The sequence below is a fragment of the Oculina patagonica genome, chromosome 2 (assembly GCF_052425735.1).
Source record: "Oculina patagonica isolate OP01 chromosome 2, crgOcupat, whole genome shotgun sequence".
NCBI classification, from domain to species: Eukaryota; Metazoa; Cnidaria; class Anthozoa; order Scleractinia; family Oculinidae; genus Oculina; species Oculina patagonica.
Genome location: NC_135759.1, coordinates 31,847,409 through 31,869,422, shown reverse-complemented (window position 1 = coordinate 31,869,422; position 22,014 = coordinate 31,847,409). Strand labels below are relative to the sequence as shown.

Sequence of the window (22,014 nt, the reverse complement as noted above, 5' to 3'; positions counted from 1 at the left end):
AGGGCACAATTCTAATTAATAAATGGGATACATTTCTTTTCCTGCTAGTTCTGAGATTTTGAACAGGAACACTTTTTTGTACTGCGAATATTGCAAGGAGAAGTAGATGCTGGTTTAATATTTGTTATATGAGGGGCTAATGTGCTTAGTTTGATTTGATCTTGGTAACTACAGTAAGGCAAGGCCACATTTTTGTAAGCTGCTCAAGAGAATAGTTTCCAGAAACTTTATTTTAATGACAACCTTAAACTTCTTTCCTTATAGTAAATGAACGGGAGTCAGTCCTTCGACAGATATCTGGAACGCTGTTTACAAATAACTAAAACAAATGAGTCCATTCCACGTTCGCCTGTAGAGGAAAGAAAAAGAATGATGTTAAAAAAAAAACAGTAACTGTGCTTCAGAACAACCGTTAGTCTTCCTTAATCAGGTACCGGTGGTGCCGGCATACTGGGTTACCTGGAGTAAGAGTAAAATAGTTATGGAAATGAAAAAGTTAGAATCTGCGAAATATATTTTTGGTCATACATGCTCTTGCTGAAGCAACTTTGGTGTTATATATACAGGCAAAGACTCTTAAGATAGTAGCTGGCCGCGGTTCACTGTCACCGTGCTAAGCAGCGCTTTATGAAGTCTCACTTCCTATCAATCAAACTCGAAGAGATAAGATTCCATTTTCACAATAAGATACATTAAGGGAGCAGGGGCGGATCCTGGATTTTAAAAGGGGGGGTGGACGGCAGACCATAAGGGCCTAACCCTAACCCTAATCCTAACCCTAACCATAACCCTAACCCTAAGTGGCGGCAGACGGCGAAACGTGGCGTAACAACAACCAGACATGAGCGAGAGCTAATTTTTCTTTCTTTCTTTCTTTTCTATTTCAAATAAAGTGACATTTCTAATTTTTTTTACTGAAAAATGGGGGGTGGATATCCACCCTATCCACCCCCCCTGTATCCGCCCCTGGGGAGGGATAACCTTTAAGGGGTGCCATTTTCTATCGGAGCTATACTAAAGGGTAACTTTTTCTGTCAAAAATGGTAAATGAAAGGGTAAGGGTTTGGACCTCGGGGCGGAGCCTCCTCGCATGATTTTATTTACTTATCTCTCCCCCCCCCCCCCCCGCTTCGGTATCCCCTGATCGTGATACCTATTCTGAGGGTCTCAATGGCCGTAAATTAGCCGTAAAACGCCCGATAATTTAGCCGTTAGGCGTAAAAATTGGATAATTTTAACCGTTAGCCGTAAAATATGTCAACCGTAAAAATCGGTCAGTAATTTTAAATAATAGAGAATAGTTCACTTCATCGTACCAGAATGGCTCTGAGACATAAAATATGTTTTTCAATAATGGAAATTAATTTTTAACTTTAAAAAATAATGGAAAGTAGTTTTTAACTTCTGTAAACCATAATGAAAATAAATTAAACGTTAGCCGTAAAAAATCCAAAATTTTAAGCGTTAACCGTAAAAGCCACCACCCCATTGAGACCCTCTATTCTAAGTGGACAATTTCTAGTCCCAAGGTTGTCCGCTTATAAAGTGCCGATTGGATAAGCTAGAATTGCAAGAATCCAGTCCCACAGTAGATAATAGATACTTCCAGTAGTAGTTTTTCATGAAATACTATGTAAATTCCTGCTAAACAACATATGCGCCGTCCAGTAAGACATTGTTATCTAATTGTTTCATTAATGGGATCTAATACCTTTCAAAAATCCCGAATGGTCTTCTTTTTCTTACTCGTTGGAACTTTGTTTTGACTAGTTGAGCTGAGGAACAAATGACATCACTAGTCAGGCCGTGTTAATCAATTAAAGGTAGTAAAGCTCAATACAGAAATAGGTATCTGAGTACTCGTGGTTTGCACGGCCTCTAGATCTGTATAGCTGTCGGTCTCTCGCGCAAAGCAAGCGAAGCTCGAGCAAACACGCTTTGAGGATGTTACATCGTTGGCATCTTATCTAGTGAAACAGTGGTCGATTTGGTATTGGAAGAACTCTTTCAAAAGCGCTTAAATCATAAATTGATAATCGGCTAGTTTTAATTCAGGAATGACCGTCTTTTTAGCTATCTTGTGGTATCTTGATTTATGCCGTGCCAACTGATAAATTTCCGACCCCACAAGAACCGTAAAAATTTAATGAATAACGTTTATCTCTTCCCCTGAAGACGATGAATTTTAAATGAAATCAAATTGTAGCACTGAGATAAACAATTCTTCCTTTCCAATTTCTGCAATTTGAGGATAACTTGTATCATAATTAAATCTCGAAAAAAAAAAACGAAAAAAAAAAAACACGCACGAATTCTGACCCTGCTTATTATACCTTTTAAACAAAACAAATCATGTAGTAAAGTAAAGTCAGTGCTTTTCCTGGATTTAGTGGCATCTGTCTGCCCCTTTCAATAGACTTATTTTGATACTGAAATATTGCCAAGATAATTTTGTCCGATTGAATAAACCATGCAGTCTTTCTCTGTCTTGTTGCACAGCATAGCATTGATATACCCAAACCTTTGTATAAAAAATAACTAAAACCTTATAAAATGGAGAACATGCACTTTAAATATGTACTGATGTAAAATAACAGCACATATTTTGTTTGAAATCGCAGTTGGCGATCAGGCAGCCCCTAGTTTTTAAATAGTTTACAAAGGAGAACATAAGAAGGATAAATGCAGACATGAAAGTTTGATTTTATATAACATAGTTGGCTTCATTAAAGAAGACTTGTTTGGTTTGCTTCGTAAATGTCGAGACGTTGTTTAGTTCCCTTATCTCGATCAAATATTAATTTCTCCTTACAATAGCGATACATTGTGAAGCAGACAAGTGGTGAGAATAAAGACGATCATCAGCTACAATATATCGTCTTGATGTATCTCCAAATTCTCCAAACAAACCTTACTAGATATGTATACCACCCAGTAGGGAGAGTCAATATTTCGAGCCTGCGACACGTTGCTCGAAAGCCCCGGAACTTTTCGGGCCCGCAAAGCCATTTTAGTTATCTGTATCTTAAAAACAGAGAAGTGTATAGGCCGAAAACTTTGTATAAAGGGAACTTTTTTATATATTATATATATTTTTTATATATTAAAAAAATATCATGGAATAAATAACTTGAGATTTTGCTATGGCTTTCCGGGGGCGAAAACTTTTCGGGACCTTCAAGAAACGAGCCCCTGGTCAGCACTACTGAACAGAGTTAAATATGCTTACCCTGTGGAGGACCCGGTAAAAATCGACAAGGGACAATTCTGTGCATTACCACCGCACAGGTCATCAAACATGGAATTGCCTTGTCCAGGGGTCTTTTTCCCTTTCCCGAAACAAGGAAAGCAGCAAAATGGGACACCCAGTATGGACATCAGAGCAGACGACATCCTTCTATGCTTCTACACCAGAAGATTGCATGTGAAGGTCTGTGATTAAATTCATCATGGGGAGCACTTGTGGAGGTGTTAAATAAATTCAACCACAACTCTTCAAATCATACCCCTCAGCAGATTTCCTGAAGTAGAGTTATGTCTATAAACATTCATCACGCAATGAAGAAAAATATGCATTTTAGGTAGACGACGTTGTTAAAATTGAAGAAACCAAAAAAAACATTTCTGACAAGGAGTTAAATCATTTTTCGTTTATCAAGTGCTGCTTTTTTTTGGTTAAAAAACATTTAAGGGTAAGCACAGCTGTGCATAAATGATCAAAAGTGATTCGGTTAATTTGAACAAATTTGTTTATTAATGGTTATCAGTTTTAAAAATATATTGAAAACACTTCCTTACCGTTTCAAAAAGTCACGGCAACAGGGTCCGCCACTGAATTCTTTTCGACGTTTTTCCTACATAAACAACTGTGAGTTATATTTGAACTTTGTTTAAAAATAAAATGACATAAACATGGTAAGTGAACGCTCTGCGGGTTGGTTTGTATTAGAGGATTAAATTGATTAACTTCACGGAAAATGAACTTCCCTGTGTGAAATGGCCGTGAAATTGACCACAGCTACAGCTGCCAAAACCTGCCAAAAATAATTTCACTGTTTTGCCTGAACTCAGGCAAAGTTATGTCTATTTAAAAACACGCAAGCGGGAAAAGAGTCTGCCATAAATTAAACAACTTGGACCATTGATAGTTTTTAAAAACACTTTCAGTTTGAAGATAAATTGGAAAAGGAATCCGAAAAGTTTTGGCACGTTGTAGAGGGAATAGCTCAGTCCATACATTGCATATGAAATGATATTAATTTTCCGATATTTTAATTTCTAATCTGGAAAAAGAGATTTAAATGGAAAAACAATGCCGGAATATTAAAATACCTAACACGGACCCATCAGATCATCATATCAGTAGAAATGAATTGTTGAGGTGCAATCTGTGGAGAGATAATCAAATGCGGATCAGTGAGGTTTTCCCCATGCAGATACATTCTGGATGGATCCTTCTCCACCATGTCATGTGTGAAAATAAATTAAAGCTAAAGAGATGCCTGAATTTTTTTCAGCCTTACTTTACTGCTCCTCTACTTTCTATGTAGCTGAGAAGAAGTCCTTCTGTTTACATCTCCTTTTTTAGACTGCGGTTCATATACACGTTCATTTCATACGTTCAGTGCCACATATTCATCATTTCAATCGCAATTTACCCAGTTAATAGTGATTTCATAGCTCAAAAGCAGAACGCTTGCGCCAACATCACTAATGCTTTGGTTAGATTCCTTTTGAAACCTTTATTTGTAAACTGCTCAATAGTCTGTATAACTACGAAGATCTCTTCTTTCCCAGCCTTTCACAAGTAGCTCACACGCAGCAACGCATGATGTTGATGATATCATATTTGACATGATTTGACATGATTTGATGATATCATATTTGACAAACTGCAAAAACCGTGTACGACCGAACTTGCGCCACGTTAGATCAAAGTTCTTGATCAATTTTCGTATTTGATATATATTCATTATCTAGAAAAAATGTTGAGGAAAATGACAATTACAGACTACAGGGTTCTACAAAAAATCCAATGTTACGAAGCAGCACGTTTTAAACATCACCGGGGAGGGGTACGTGGCTCTTGCCACGACGTGAATTTATTTGTCAACTGGAGCACGCGCAGTTAAAGCTGATTTCCAGTCCGTACTGCGCAGACTCGGGGTTTGTTTTCGTTTTTGTTTTGAATTCGTTGAAACGTTACACTTCGGTGACAGCATACATGAAGTTTTTTAGTCCGCCATTACAGTTCGTTTACTTCAAGAATTTCCGATGAGCTGAAACGTCGGTTTGAAATAGCGTCAAGGTTCCTCTACTCGTTATTTTTTGTTCTGCAAGGATTTCTGGCGTTAATAATGAAGAAAAAGGTAAGTTTGTGGCGGAATTTTTAGTTTTGCTTGTAAACATTCCTTCGTGTTGGGCTCCGATAAACATTGCAGCCGAGATTGCGCAGTACGGACTGGAATTCATCTTTAAGGTGTCCCACATCATCTATCCGACAAAAGTACGTTGGGGATAGCTTGCGTCGCAGACGCAATCTAACCCCGGCTAGTAACAAAGGGTTTAGTTTTGTCTGCGGCGCAAGCTAGTTGGGGACAGTCAATAACATTTGTACTGTACTTTATTTTTTATTGATTTCCGGCCGCCATGTTGGTGCCCATCCGTATGGGCACCAACAAAATTTGTGTGGAATTTTTTGACACCGGTGATAACTCGATTACGGAATGCTATACGGACCTGAGACTTGAACAAGTAGACTATCTAGTAATTTTCTACAACCTGTGATATTCTTGATTTTTTTTGACTCAATAGTTTTTAATTTACTTTTTGACTGCGTGACCTTATTTATCTTTATATTTTACATTAAAAATAAAATTTATTTTCTTCTTCTTCTTCTCTGTATCCATGTTTGTTTGTATGAGTATTTCTTAATATACATTGACCTTTTTTTTCTTCAATGGATCACATCAGCCACCCAGCTAGATTAGCTCTAACATACATACATGGGCGGACATTTTCTTGTTTTGGTTGTATTACTGTTAAAATCTATGTAAAAAAATTAAAATAAACGTGTGCTTTCGATGTTGTCCCTTAAAACGGTGACCTTTACAACATTGCAAGTGTTCTGGTTTGAACATAACTTGTTTCTAACTGGAAGCCGAGAAATCATTTTTTTTTTTTTTTGCTTCTCAAATCAATTTATTCAATTCATGGAACGCTACAGCAGGAGGTGAATTAGCCTGTTCCAGGCTCTCGGTTTGTGGGGAAGAGCGAAAAAAGCGGGCTCTTCCCCACAAACTGAAAGCCTGGAACAGGCTAGAAGTGAATTAAAATATGGTCAAAGGAATAAACGTGACCATGCAAGCCTGACGTGATGACGAAATTATGTGTATCTAAATAAATTATAAACGACTGTTCTAAAAACAAATGATAAAATATTCGAGTCCAATATTCGAGTCTTCAGAAATCCCTCTGTTCTGGGCACCTAAAGCATTGATCGGTTGTGTTTCAAGTTACCTTATTGTTACTTATTTTCGCGGGCACTTAATTTCGCGAAAATGGAACAGGAATATTTCGCGAGACTTAATTTTCGCGATTTGGCCAAAAATACGTAATTAGCATAAAAAATACAATAGAAATCGTTTAGAATTAATTTTTGCGGGTCTTTAATTTCGCGATTTAAAAATCGCGAAAATAAGTAACAATAACGTAGAACGGTTCGCTTTTAGTCCGAACAGGAGCGGCACAAAGATTCCTCGCTGACAAAGAGGTTTGACAGTCCGTCACTTCCGGTTTACCAAGAACAAAGCAAGGAACAAAGAAGTACAAATGTAAATAAAGTAGGAAGTCTCTCACGAGGAAACCGCTGACAAGTTCTCTGCTTTCGGGTTTGTTTAGAACATCAGCTTGAAAGTTTGTTTGACTTGGAAATTATGCCTAAATCCAAATTCATTTCATTCTGTTAGACTTGGACGAAGGTGAAAATGGGTCAAGTGACAAACTTGATTGAACAAGGTCTCGTCAAAACGATTGTTGAAGCGCTAAAGGTGAATCATTCGAACAATTCAGCGCATTGACAAGCTGCAGCTATTTCGACGAACCACTCCTCCGAGTGCCCTAAGCGACCTTCTAATTCACCTTGGAAGTCAATTATTTCCCTCGTCATGGATGTAGAAGATGGTTTTTTCAAGGAAGAAATTTGTACGCTTACGCCAGATGAGTTATTCGACGCCTTTCTTCAATCTACAGATCTTCTAGACACCCTTGACGTTTTCCGAAAACTTTGCTCGAGTGTCAATGTTAACCCTCGCAATCACAAGACGTTGTACGCTTCGCTCAAGTCTAAATTAACTTCTTGGAAGTGCAAGTCGCTGTGGACTAAACTGGACAAACGAGTCGAACACAAGGAGTACAAAAACAAGCCGTGTGTCAAAAACAAAGTGCTGATTATTGGTTCGGGGCCATGTGGACTGAGAAGCGCCATTGAATCCGCTTTGCTAGGTGCCTACGTCGTTGTAATCGAAAAGCGAGATCGCTTTTCCCGCAATAATGTCTTGCATCTGTGGCCTTTCTTAATCGTGGACCTGAAAAATCTAGGGGCCAAGAAGTTCTTTGGACAGTTTTGTGCAGGAGCTATCGATCATATAAGTAAGTACTTCATCCTAAATCCTGTTTCTATATTTGCTGTTCGAATATGTGGTACTTCCGGAAATAATTGCAGACGTAACTCGAGATGAACTCCCGACTTCTCAGTTTAGGTTGCGTTTTGTAAATATATTGAACAGAGCATTTTCCCAGATATCGCGAGCGCAATCGCCAAGTCCAAAATATTTTAAAGTCGTTTAACGGGAAGCGATCGAATTTTGATTCCTTTTTGCTCAAATCATGCCTATTTTTTAATCGAACGTCGCATGACGTTTAAAAGTACATTTTGTACTCTGCTGGACTCACAGTGTGAGCGATACGTTCGGGTAAAAATTAGCAAAAAGAACAAAATATGATAAAAAATTAACTTTTACCGATTGCAAAGAACCAAAACACAGGTGGCTTTTATTCCGTGGAAACATTTACTCCAAAGAAGCATACACAACGCCTGGGAGGCTTTTTAAATACCATAAAAACACAGCCCATGTGATTTAAATATGGCGCACATCATATGATCCACACGGAAAAATATAGCTTGTTTAATTCGGTTGAAACCTTGTACGATCGGACGAGGAGAAGGTGATAATAAAGTATCACAGTCATCTGATGTTTTTGTGTTACGGGATTGCGACAGCGGGTGTTTGTATTTGTGTCGAACGCATCGCGCGCAAGTAAAAAAGAATATTCGTCCATATCATATTTGTTGTTATGCAACATATAATATTATAATATAAGGAATCTATTCACTTTTATTTTAAGACGGAAATCCACATCAAGCATAAATTTTGCCTGCTCAGCTATTTAAACAATTTTAAACACACCACATTTAGCAGCATGCTAATTTAAAGGGAACTTATTAATTTGCAACATGCAATAAAAAGATGAAGAATTTTTACCAGTGTGCTGGCAGTTTGCCCACAGTCAAACATGTTTCTAGCCCTCTTGGAGTATCATTATAAAAAAAACAAATGAATAAAAAAAGGTTCATAATACTCGATAAAATCATGTCTAATGGTACTTAACTCTGCTTTGATGGAAATTGTTTACTCATGTAAATTACATGTATGAATGATTTCAATCTTAAGTGTTTTCTTCTTGACTACCCATCATATAAAGTTCTTATTAAGCAAAGTTGTATATTTGAAGAGTATCCCAAACAAATAGCATTTATTCAATGTCAAGCTTACTATAACAAGCAGTAGAAAAAGCACTAAAGATGACATGACAATTGAAAATTGACTTCTGTTATGCAATACCTTTTTATTGTGCTAAACTTGTCTTTGTTGGTGAATGTCAATTTATTCAGGTATCCGCAGACTTCAGCTTATTCTTCTCAAGGTGTCTCTTCTGCTAGGAGTCCAAGTTTATCCCAAGTGTGGATTTATAAACTTAGTGGAGCCCACTGATGGTAGGTTCTCTACCTCCTACTTCTTCTGTTTATAGGCTAGTCTCCTGCCGTATATTAGCATCTTCTCAACCAGTCAAAGATGCTACATCAATCATTAAGGAGCTATGTCACTGATATTAATCATAGTCAAATCTCAGAAATAGTACCCCAAAAGTGAAAGAAATGGAGATTTTTTTAAAGGTTTAGTTCCTAATGATGATAAACCGTAGAATTCCGGTTATAAGCCCCCCCCCGCTTATAAGCCCCCCGGTTATAGGCCCATCTACCTGAAAACAAAAAAATACATCCGATTATAAGCCCCCCCGGATATAAGCCCCCTCTACCGGATGACAGTACTGAACGGGGCTCAATGTTGCTTTATTATGCGTTTTTAACTTAAAAACGTATTTTGATCAACACTCCCGAGGTGCGTTTCGAAACGTTTTATTCATTCCGCTTATAAGCCCTCCCGGATATAAGCCCCTCCGCTTATAAGCCCACCGAAAAACCCTTACGAAGTTGTATAAGCCCAGGGCTTATAACCAGAATTCTACGGTATCAATATCAAGTATTTTCCTTGGTAAACACTCCCAGCATTCATTTCAAACTTGGCATGGTGGGCCCAGAGTTTATTTGACTCCTGCAGTTTATTTGAGCCCAGTAGTTATTAAGTAAGGATTTTTATTTGCTTTCCATTTTACCTCAGTTTACTACAAGCCCGTCAAATGAATGCTCGAGGGGCTTTTTTAGAACTCTAATCTGGAGACCCAGTGTTAGTGGAAGACCCAGCTTTTTTAGGAAAGTACATTTCATTTACGGTTAATTAAGTTTGTGCTTATTTGTTTTCAAATTTTGTTTGTAGCTCATGGGTGGAGAGGAACCTTTGACCCACCTTCCCATCCCCTCAATAAATTTGATTTTGACATTGTTGTGGGAGCAGATGGCCGACGAGCAGCACTTAAAGGTTTCAAAGGAAAGGAATTCCGTGGTAAACTGGCTATTGGTATCACTGTCAACTTTGTTAACAGAAATTCAAAAGAAGAAGCTAGAGTGGAGGAGATTAGTGGTGTCGCATTCATCTTCAATCAGCAGTTTTTTCAAGACTTAAAAGAAAGCACTGGTATTGACTTGGAGAACATTGTTTACTACAAAGATGAGACACATTACTTTGTTATGTGTGCAAAGAAGAAAAGCTTGCTTATGAAAGGAGTCATCAAGAAGGTGAGCATTACCCTGTGTTTAGACTTTCAATAATATTAGAATTATTGCCTGTTTAAAAACTTGTGAACAACTCAATTTTCTGGGGGGTTGTGTAGTTCCATAAATTATCCATACAGGCTGTCCTTTGCGGTTTTGGCCTTTGGGAATTTCCATGGACATTTTCTGGAACCAGTCACATTATCACTGATTGCATGAACGATAGTGTACCGTAAAAACCCTCAGATAAGCCGCACCTTTTTTCCAAAAATTTTCGCTCGAAATCGGGGGTGCGGCTTATCTGCGGTAACATTCGGAAAAGGTGCCGTAAATTTTCGTGAACTGACACTAATTTATGGAAAATTATGTAAATTAATATAACATAAAACTACAAGAGAGTACTGGTAATTGCTTTTGCAAGTTTGACCCATAATATGTCAAAGTTGGTTTTCATTATATTAAAGAGCTCAAATTGTGGGTAAGACTGAAGTATTAAATCTGTTTCAATTTTCACTGAGTTTACGTTCAATGGAGTAGACTTCCTAAAGACTCAACTTTGGATTTTTGACTCGACTTTGGATTTTCTTTGATTTACTTTCAAAAAACTTTTTTTCCAACATTTGAGTTGTTAAACTCAGGGTGCGGCTTATTTGCGGGTGCGGCTTATCCGCGGGTGTTTACGGTAAGTTAGTTTAGCCTGTGAGCAGATTCACCTTTGGGTCACATGTGTGAATGAAATGAGTTTAGTTACAGCAAGCCAGCAGGGTCATCCATCAGGAAAGTGAGCCTGCTTTGATCCTTTGTGCTGCTTCACCACTTGTATGTAAGACCTTAAGGTGAGCCAGCTTGCAGGCTAGAATTAGCTGGGAGTTTTATCACTTCTTACTGAATGGGATGTGAGTACATCACAGCCAGAGTTCCCATTAACGCACAGGTGTGCGTCATATACGTACAAAAAATGAAAAGGACGCACAGTTTTTTGCCAAAGTGCGTCCTTGGGACACAGGAAAAACAAGTCCGGACAAGTTAGGAGACTGGGTCTAGTAGGCCCTACCCAAACATCTTTGCGATCATAGTAAAAAAATCGAGAAGTGTCAAAAAATAGCCCAATTTCGATATTTTAAAATTCAGCCTAAAACAATAGACATCACAACGAGGCTCCGGGGAATAAACCCCACAAACTCTATAGTTTTGTCTCCGGAGCCTCGTCCTGTTTTTTGCGATCATCTTAGCATGTGCTTCAGTGAGCCGCCATTTTGTCACTCGTCATGTCAACACAACAGACTTTATTCGAAATTGTTCAGCATTCAACATCGAGGAAACCTAAAAAAAGGAAACCTGAAAGTGATAAAGATCTCCGGGATGATGCCCAGCTGAAGAAACGTAAGTTTTGTCCTAAATGGCTGGAGGAGTTTCAATGGTCAAAGTATGAGTCGACTGAAAAACAAATGAAGTGCAAAGTTTGCCTCGATGCGTATGGCCATAAACCTAAACCATCACAAACTTGAAACTTGAGTGACTTGTACGTCACATTGCAACTTTTAGTTTAATGTAATTTTTATATTATAAACTAACATAAGGTGATGCTCTAGTAATGTAATAAGTATGTTAGTATTAAGAAACACGAAGGGCACACTTTTATTCCAAAAATAAAACTTTATTAATTATGTTATCACCCGGTCTTGGGTTTTGTCTCTGTGTGTTTAAAACAATAAAATTAGTAATAGGCAGGGGACCCCTGAAAAGCAAAAAGGACCCCCAACTTTTTGGAACTAGGGGTCCCAAGGACCCTTAACTTTCACAACTAGTGGGAACTCTGACAGCATTTTTGTCAGATAATTTGCATGCATGCTCACTTGTTTTTTTTTGCCTCTCTTGTGTGTAGGATTTCCAAGATGCATATGATCTTCTACAAACAAACAATGTGAACCACGAGAAACTACTGTCCTATTCCAGAGAAGCAGCAAACTTCTCCACAAGCTACCAGCTTCCCAAATTAGACTTTGCTTTGAATCACTACGACAAGGAAGATGTAGCAATGTTTGATTTCACCTCCTTGTATCATTCACAGCATGCTGCTAAGATCTACGAAAGAAGAGGGCGACGCCTTCTTGCATTAGTGGTGGGAGACAGCTTACTTGAGGTAACAAAAACAACAACAACTTTATTGCCCTTTTCTATAGTTATTTACATTAAGAACATTATACACTTGAAAACGAAAGGGTACTGGCAACCTAAAATAAACATGGGGTTAAAAATGCCAGGTTGCCAGTTATCGATTGTCATATCCCGGGGACTTCATTGTTAAGGGTTTCATTATATTGGGGTTCCGTTGTACTAAGAATTTTATTTTAATATTTGTATATTTCGCACTGGCAATGATGGACTGATAAATCCACAGTCTAAATAAACTGAGGGTTTTATGTTCCTTTTTGTCGGCATGGAAGACCACATCATTCTGGCAGAAATGTGACCTTAAAACCAGATTCGTGAAACAAGAAGAAAGTGGCTTTCCCCATAAGCCTAATGGTTTCCTGGAGGTCTCCTCTAGCTTGCCCTACCTCACTGTTTAATTTGTATTAATAATTCTTCTGAAGGCGTGAATAAGTGATGGCAATGATGATGATGATGAAAATGAAGTAAAAAAAATACTTGAAAACAGTAAGGAGAAAACAGTAGATGTCTTTTTCAGCCATTTTGGCCAACAGGCTCTGGTTGTGCAAGAGGCTTCCTGGGTTGTTTTGATGCTGCCTGGACAATGAGAGGCTGGGGACTGGGACGAGAACCACTTGACTTGCTTGCGGAAAGAGACAGCATTTTCCGACTTCTTGCTCAGACAACCCCAGAGAATATTTCCAAGAACTTTGACGAGTACAGCATTAATCCAGCCACCCGATACCCTAACTTAAACAAGTCAAGTGTCCCCCCAAACAGAGTGAAACACTTGTATGATAACAAGGATGGACCAATTGACCACAAGGATGGATCAGAGCCAATGGACACTAGCAAGGACCTTACTGCCATTGAGGGAGGAGGTAAGGAGGGGGGGGGATGGGTACTATTGATGTCGATGCAAATGAACTTGTGGGGGAAGGGAGGGTGGGTATTTTAAATAATACATTATATATGGCTTATCTTATCAGAAATAAGCAAGCTGGCTTACCATGAAATGGTTGGCTATGTTTGGAGCAAAGAGTAAAATTAATTAGCAAATAGCAGCCTGTTTGGAGAGGGACATATATATACTGAGTAGTTTGGCATTTTCCAGTGGGAATCTGCTCATCACAATATGCCATGTGCTTTAAACTTGCATTTACATATAGTTTCAAATGAAAATAGCTGTATTCTTAAACTGTGTAAAACAAAAGGTCTTTTTGCACACTATTAACAATATAATGTAGCATTATAGGTATGCAATATGTGCAGAGGGCTTTGTAGCTGTAGATCTTTGCAGCCAACAAAACAAAGCATGCAAAGATCTAAAGCAGCCATTCCTTAGCTTCTTCAGTCTGTTTCAAGAGCATGAAGCACACACACACACACACAAAAAGAATGTGTGATAGGATAATAGCTGTGCAAAATCTTTGAGTGATGTGTACATAACATTCAAAGGACTAACAAAAAAGAGGACTCTTCATAGTGTTATTTTTCATACCCTGAAGGTATTTGGTGCTAGGTAATATAACCTGGTATTAAAGATATATGCAAGGCATGCAGAGTCACTGTAAAACCTTATTTAAGTAGGGTGTACACTTAATGTTACCATTTCCATATGTTTTTGTTTCAGTAAATGCACGAATGTTGCTGAAATGGTGTCAGGAACAAACAAAGAAGTACAAGAATGTCAAGATCAATGACATGTCAACATCTTGGCGAAATGGGCTTGGTTTCTGTGCCATTATCCATCGCTACAGGCCTGATCTGATGTAAGTGGCATGATTTCTATAACAACCAAGTTTAACCTTACAACACATGGACGGCAGAGCAGTTTTCCAACTGGGGGGGCTGACTAGTGACTTGAAGTGGGGGGGCTTAAGGGACTCTTCTCTTATTAATTCTTTTTTCTGTAAAAGTGGATACCTGCATAATTTATGATCATCTTGGTTTTGTTGTCACCTCATTACACTGACCACTTGAATCTTGTGAACAAAAGTTCTGTCATTTAATTATTTGTTTGTTTGTTTTTTATTTACTTATTTTTAAAATCCCTTAAATTTGGAGACCCAGTTAATAGGGAGTAGGGAGGCATGGTTGCCCAATGTTAATGCACTGAGGCACTACTCTCAGGGTGCCTCTCTCCACCATGGCCAGGTGTATATATGGGTACCAGAAAATTTAATGCTGGGGGGTAACTCTGCAAGGGACTAGCATTCCATCCAGGTAGAAGTAGAAATACTTCTTTTGCTTCATGCTATAGAAACACAGGGATAAGCTCCAGCCTGATGGGCCACTAGGTTTGAATGTAGACTTTTGACCCAGTTAATTTGGTGATTTTTTGGTGATCCACTGGGTTCCCAACTGAATGTTGTCTGTTATATTAATTTACCAGAGTTCATTGGGATTTCATTGTTACACCTTTTTGTTCTCAGGGCTACTTTTTATAATTGATAATAGTGAACTAAATAAAAATATACATTCTTTTTTTTCAGTGATTACCCTTCCCTGTCACCTAAAGATCATTTGGCAAACAATCAGTTGGTAAGACTATTTTTAGGGCAATTACCTTTAAAAAACCCAATGGTATGACCTTACCCAAGGAAAATTTATGTATTTGTTACCTGAGCTAAGCATTACTGTAGATATAAATGCAAAATGGTTTTCATTATTTTAGGTCGGCTGTACCTGCTGTGCATTATTGTAATTTAGATTAATTGTAAATAACTTCAAAACGAAACAGATAATTACAAGATCAAAGTATTTGTAAAGGATTTGGAGTCCTGTTTATTGATTAAACAGCTGACATCAAAACCTGCTGCTGGTATTTGGTGGATTTGCTTACTCACTGAGATTTCAAGCTCACAATACATGCTTTGTTATGGTCCAGTTTCACAGTTTATGCATGTATTTTTCAGGCATTTGATGTTGCCGAGGAGCATCTGGGAATTCCTCCACAAATCTCTGCCAGTGAAATGGCAATGAAGGAAGTTCCTGACACACTTATGATAGTCAGTTATGTGTCACAGTATCATGAAGTCTTCAAGAATGAGACTCCAGGTGATTATTTATGTAAAGAAAAATCAGGGCAAGGCATGTACAGTCGACTAGTGGGCATGTTGGCTAATTGTTGAAGCGTTACCTGACAAAATGCTAAAAGGTAACAACAGTAGACTTTTGTCATTACAATCATCATCATCATCATCGTCGTCGTCGTCATCGTCGTCATCATCAGCCTTTTCAGCACCAAATTCATGAGGCATAAGGCCTCCACAGTATTCTGCCAGTTGGACCAGTCATCTTTTGGGCCTCACCCCATGATAAATGATCTGATGCCAGCTCTTTCCCAGCAGTCCTTGTCGTTACAATGCAACGTCTTTAACTGGGGCTAATAAGACAATGAAAACGAGACCACCTTGCAGAGTGAAAACACAGAATTCCAACTTCACTTGTTAGAACCAATTAGTTTCCAGTGCAGTAGAACGTCTTAAGTTGGGATTTAGTTGAAATTGACTATTCTGATTTGCTATATGCACTAGTATCCTAAGTTTCTAATTGTTCTGTATTGACCAACAGCTGAAAAGACGCCAGCTGAGCATCGTGAGTTTAGAGCCAAGTCTCCACTGTCCAAGCTGTCAGTGTTAACAAGAGTGTCCCGCCGGACTCACAAGGTTAGAGGAAAAAACTGTTTACTGCAGGTGGCATACATGAGTGTTTTTATTGTCTACCACTATAGGTATGCAATGCATGCAAACAGGTATGCTGCTGCAGCCCTTGGCATGCATCACATGTCCATTATACTAGATAATTAACTTATCATTCCGCCCCCTAGGAATTAAATAAGTCAACAATAGGGCTGTATTAATTAGGGCGCTTTACTTTATTTGTTACAATATTTGAATGCTAAGTGAAGTGGACGTTAGACCAAACCGGAAACGAGAAGCGAACGACTTTTAGAAAGTCTAAGTGAACGTGTGTACTTGTTACTATCTATTTGTTTGATTTTTGTGCAAGCTGATGTTGTTTTGTTCTTTGTAGGAAAAAAGACGAAGTGAAGAAACATATGACGCAGTTACTAAACGAAGAAGGCCATCAGTGTCAAAGGTGAAGGCTTTATAACGTTAGAGAAACAGCATCAATAGTTACATGTATGCCGAGATGAAACTAACAAACGTTTCAAGAATGTGCTTGTAAAAACATTTTCTACTTGAATGTAGACAAAACAATTTCTGTCTTTCCCCCTAAAAACAAACAAACAAAGAACAAAGCAAAACAGAACAAAAACATAAAATGAAAAAATTAAGACTCCGGTATTTTAGATTGTGTGCAGTCGCTAGTTTTATTATGTGAAAAAATTGGCTGCTTTTCTGCACTGCCTTGTTTCACTTATCGTTCGATTAGCCGGGTGTAGTGTAAAATATATGTGCTGCTTTTTTTTCTCAAACGTGTTTTCTTTCGTAACATGTTTAGGAGGCCTGTTAAACCTTTACAACCCCAAAGTTAACAAAGTTTACTCACTGCATTGCTGTGCGATTATTTTTTTTAAGGAGAATGAGGTTCCCATGGATACCTCTGCTCCCGTCAAGGACTCGATCCAGGCCCCCGTTGTCACTACTGGTAAGGCGAGTAATCGAATCAGCGCTCTGGCAGCTCAAGTGTTTGGGCCTGGTACAGATGGAAAGAAAGTGAGTAACGCTTTTCACTTTAATTCTTTATTTTTCTTGTAGATCTTTATAAAACCCTAGGAATGTAGAGCGGTGCAGTGTATTGCAATAACTTTGGAAAGTAATGTCGTTTTTGTTAAAGATTTTAAGTCATTTTTCTGATTATTTCCGAATTGGTGAAAACCTCAAAATAGTAAATAATAAAGATGGTAAATTTTAAGCTCGGTAATAAATAATGAAGATGAAGTATTCAACATGACACGAGCATGAGACAAAGAAAAAATCTGAGTCCCCGACGGGAATCGAACCCATGGCCTCCCAGATACCGGTTGGGCGCTCTAGATATTTTTTCTGTCTCATGCTCGTGTCATGTTGAATACTTCATCTTCAACCTCAAAATAGTATTTTCATAACAGAAGAACATCAATGGAGTAATAAAAATGCAAAAAAAAAAAAAAAACAAGGATGATTTCAACTGATAAAGATTTAGACGGATTACGAACAACAAACTTGAAAAAAGTTGTGTTGTCCGTGACGTAGCTCCTTCGTAGCAAGTTTTAAGCTAGTTTATAAACTAAGAAATTAAAAAATCCCTACCGTATTGTGTTTACAAACGCAAGAATTAGTTTGGGAAACTGGACAATACAAGTTTACATTTACAAATCATGCGAGTATTTTACGCGCTTTGTTTTCATTTGACTTTTTGAGTATTTGCGCCCTATTTTGACTCAAATGAACTTTTTTTCACTCTGATGAAACATTTAGTGAAGTCGTATTTGTTTCTTTTCAGAACAATATTCCTTCAGTGAAGGACTCCAGCGAGCATTGCTTCTTTTGTAATCGGCGTGTTTATCTAATGGAGAGGCTATCAGCCGAGGGGCATTTTTTCCATCGCGAGTGTTTCCTGTGTGAGAACTGTGGCTGTACTCTGAGACTGGGAACATACTCTTACATCAGTCCCTCCTCAGATCAGGACAAGGGACACTTCCTGTGTCATCTTCACTATGATCAACTGTTATACAAGATGCAAGAGGAACCTGCTGGTGTGTATGGCTCCATGTTGTAGATTTAAATCTAGACTGGCCCAGTGCCCCGCCTCGCTCGCTCCCCGGCTCGCCTCCCCTCCTCCCCCCCGCCGCCCCCCTCGCCGCGGAGTTGTGGCACAAACCGTGACAACTCGCTCGGCTCGCCCGGCTCGCCTCGCTCCTTGTCACAATTTGTGTCCACAACTCCTAATTTACAAGTGTGCGCGGACGCAGACCCTTTCTTCCCCACTCCGCGAGTTCAAGGCGTTGGCGGCACCTCTAACGCCCGCAGCAACAGAGAGCGCCACCTGTGTGCTGTTTTTTTTCTTGCAATTTTTTCTTTAGTTCCAGATCTCCGCAGTTTCGTCAGTTTTCGCTATGTGGGGCCTCCGTATTTCACCCCCAATTTTCTTTTTTTTCCACGATTTTACGTGGCTCCGTGTTGAAATGACATACCGAGCTACGAACACAAGATCTTTCATTTTTGCAGCAGTTTTTGATCTTTTGTAGCGAAATTGATGACTTACGAAGCTTAAGCAAGCTTTGACTTGAGTAATTTTCGATCAAAGAGACGGAGTTACGCAACACATACCACTATTTCGTGAGGAACCGCACGTGTTTTCTCACCAAAGAAGAAATCGAAAAGAGTTTGTCAGATTTATCGAGCAAAGGGAGAAATTGAGGCTTGGTCAGAGAAGGGCTCGGGTGGAAAATTGAAGAATAGAAATGGCGTTATCAATGTCGCGCGTTATCAGCCATTGAGAGGGGGAGTTATCTGCCTTTACCACCAAAATTGGCAAACAAGCAGTTATTAACGTCAAACAGGGATACGAATGTTTGATGGGCTTTGAGAGCTCTTTTTCCGCCAAGAGATGGGAATCCGCAAAACAAGCAGATACCCAGTTGACGACGGAATAACTACAATGGATCGATTTTCCAACGCCTCTAGCAATTACCTTGAGGCGCAACCTTGCAATAATGTGTTTGGATGGGAGACGACTGTGTGATACCTCTCAACAACAAAATAGCATTTCCCGTACCTTATGTTAATTGAGTCAGGATAATTCACACTACTTTTTATGAGTAAGCGCATTCTCTACGATCAGACTAATCACACAACAAACACTTTTGCATGATGTGCTTGACCGGTTTTACAAAGCAGACTTGCTCGAAAACACAAAACTCAATGGAGTTACGGCAGGCCAACAAGAATCGAAATCCGGAGAGGGGAAAACACTCTTTCTTTTAAACTATCAAACAAATAAGCGCCTTTTGTAATTTACGCCGACTTTAGGCATTGTTAAAAATGCAAGGATGTAAACGCGAAACCCGAGGACCGCAGAAGAGGAAAGATAAAGGAGAGAACTAGAAGACTTGAGAAAACTACACAGAAAAACAACAGCACAAGCATGTGGATTTGCTTACACAGTTGTAAGGAGCGACGGCAAACACAACCTTACGTTTACAGGGGTGAACGCCGTTGAAGTGTTTTTACTCCTTTTAATGAGAAAAAAGATTTATTGTCACACCCCTTTGATGACTTCGAAGACTGGAATTCAAATCAACCGATTCCACATTTCGCGCTATCCTTTTTAACTCGTTGCCGGTTTGATGGGTATTGTGAACTTATTACTTTGCACTTCACAAATGTTATTCGCACAAAACAGAACCTTGGTCGACACACTATACTAACTACACAAACACAACATATCCCAAACCAAAAATGTTTATCACACCGCTTATCCACCAACTACAAATGTGGTAAGACACTCCACATACAGGAATTTCGGCCGCGCACAATTTACTTTGATCAATTCAAATACATTTATTTCCCTACTATCCACATTCACAACAGAAGAGGTAAATTGTCGCAAAAACATACTCACATTTTCTTTCGGACTGCGTTTTATTCAAACTTCTTGTTCACTCGCACAAAAGTCAATTTAGTTTTCTTCTTTCGGGAATCTTCCTTACGATCTGACTCATGGGAGATTCGAAGTTTGCTGGAAGTTTTCAACTTATGATGGTAACGGATGAAGAGTACAAACACGCGCAAAACGTGTGGGAAACCTTTGGCTGCAGCCCTGGGCGACTACCACGATTTGTACGTTGCAGACTTTCTCTGTTGTGCGTTTTTGCTTCCGATCTGTCTTGGGTCGGGTTGTCCCGCGAATTATTACACGACGCCGGCCTTTCTTGGGACGCACTTTTGAGACAGGCGTGGAGCTTGAGTTACTTACGGACTATGTGCATCTTTTTGTTGGGGTTGGGCGAATTTCGTGGTGCAGGTTCAGGCGCCCTTATGTTGGGGATTTGCCCGGCCAGCCAAAAATCATTTCTCGTCGACCTTTACGGGTGGGCTGAGCAGCCGCTTCCAAAAGTGGTTTTAGTGGAAAGGTATGCCAGAAAGAAATATGACAAAAGAGTTGCAAAGCTGGATGGATTTTAGGGTGGACTTGTCCGGCTGCATGACGCCCACACAGCTATCCATTACCCAGAGAAGATCAAAGTGTTTTCCCTTACCAAAATAATTCTTGATTTCTGCAGACCGAAAGCTTGTTTACTCTTGGCAATTACGTCGTGCATTACCGAACTTCAGTTTTATTTAGGGAATGCTCAAGTCACGGGTCTTAGGTTGACAGAGCTGGATGGAGCCTACATCCGGATGAACACAGAATTCGCACGACTTTGGCTTTTACGCTTTCTCGTTTTTGGCAATGGAAAACTGAGACCGTGTAGACTGTAGCGCGAGCGACGAAAGAAAGATTAGTTGCGCCCATTGTATTCGGCTGTTGTTTTCACGTCTGTTGGATGCTCGGAGCTTTTTCTTATCCGGTCTCGCATGACATCCTTGACGCGCTATCTGTATGACTTCTTTTACAACCATCTGGGAGTACGGGAGCGTTGCGAGCTTTTGTATCAGAGACAGCCTTTTGCTTGAGATGCGAAGACGTTTACGCGGACTGAAAACATTACAAGTAGCACAAGCGACTACCAGGCTTCACTTTTTCAAACGAAACAAAAGGTGTTGGGAATGAAAGACGATGCGAGGAACTATTTAGAGTGTGTTTGTTTGAGGCCAAAATTATTATTGAAGACAAAAAATAACAAGGGGGTAAGTGTGTGGATATGATCTGACTTGCCTTTTTAAGCTTTGCACATCTTGAGCTAGCTCATGTTTTCATTTACTCGCTGTCCCCTTTGACTGCGATATGTGGGGTCATCTTACGGTCCTTTCTCCCGGCTCACACTTGCTTGGTGGTAACTGTGTTTTGGGCACATTCTTCCGCCGCCGCGCTGACCATCGTGCAAGTTGACTGGCTGATTGGTTTAGTCGCTTTCTCTGTAGACTTTTTGCTCGGATCTGTGCCCTTTTTCGCCCCTCCCTCGCCGTTGGTAGGGCGCACTAACGAGAGAGGGGAGTTTTTTTTTCCGTTTTTTTGCGGTCTTTCTTTGTTCAGGCAGGTTTTTCTGTCTTCGGGCGTACACTTCGGGGCCTTTTTACCCCGCTGTCGACCGCTGGCCGTGGCAGGTTCTCTCGACCGTACTGATCACGCGCCCTCCATGTTGCTCTTCTCTTTGTCGCCCGCGTCTATTGTTTTGTGTTCCTTTTTGCTCCTCCTCCTCTCTCACTGCTGTTTCTCCCTCTCTTTGGGTCTCCTCGCTGGCACGTCCCGTCACGCGTATTTGTCTTTTCCCCTCGCGGCAGTGTCGTGTGGCAGAGAGGTCCGCCTGGTGGACCGCGTTAGGGAAGAATCTTTTGGCGGGAACGTATCTGGTGCCGGAAGGTGTCTCGGCCTGCTTAACTACCACTTTTTGCATCTTCGCTTGGCGCTCGGTTTTTTTTTCCTCTTCCTCCAGTACCCTGGGGGCTATAGTGACTTTCGTCTTTGCATCCATGTGTATGAGAAATTTAAGCGGCACGTACCCAAGTGCAACG

General features: G+C 39.7%; 1 protein-coding gene and 1 long non-coding RNA gene across 4 annotated transcripts in view; one reads left to right on the top strand and one right to left on the bottom strand.

Moving 5' to 3' along the window:
* Positions 1-212: 212 nt before the first annotated feature.
* Positions 213-3,591, bottom strand: LOC144644169 (uncharacterized). Its single transcript, XR_013569060.1, has 3 exons — positions 3,230-3,591; positions 1,712-1,775; positions 213-349 (listed from the first exon to the last, which is right to left on the bottom strand). It is a non-coding gene; the product is annotated as an uncharacterized LOC144644169 (long non-coding RNA).
* A 3,281-nt stretch (positions 3,592-6,872) lies between these two features.
* The window catches only part of LOC144644167 (protein-methionine sulfoxide oxidase mical3b-like), a 33,466-nt gene continuing 18,324 nt past the window's right edge, over positions 6,873-22,014 (top strand). For all 3 annotated transcript variants that reach the window (XR_013569059.1, XM_078503591.1, XM_078503590.1), the window contains exons 1-12: positions 6,873-7,650; positions 8,954-9,055; positions 9,897-10,255; positions 12,117-12,374; positions 12,924-13,266; positions 14,019-14,157; positions 14,881-14,929; positions 15,304-15,445; positions 15,962-16,056; positions 16,424-16,489; positions 16,933-17,070; positions 17,840-18,092. Coding sequence is in view for 2 of the 3 variants with exons in the window: in XM_078503591.1 (XP_078359717.1) it covers positions 7,167-7,650; positions 8,954-9,055; positions 9,897-10,255; positions 12,117-12,374; positions 12,924-13,266; positions 14,019-14,157; positions 14,881-14,929; positions 15,304-15,445; positions 15,962-16,056; positions 16,424-16,489; positions 16,933-17,070; positions 17,840-18,092 (2,428 nt within the window). In the remaining variant the exon portion in view is untranslated. The remainder of the gene's footprint in view (positions 7,651-8,953; positions 9,056-9,896; positions 10,256-12,116; positions 12,375-12,923; positions 13,267-14,018; positions 14,158-14,880; positions 14,930-15,303; positions 15,446-15,961; positions 16,057-16,423; positions 16,490-16,932; positions 17,071-17,839; positions 18,093-22,014) is intronic.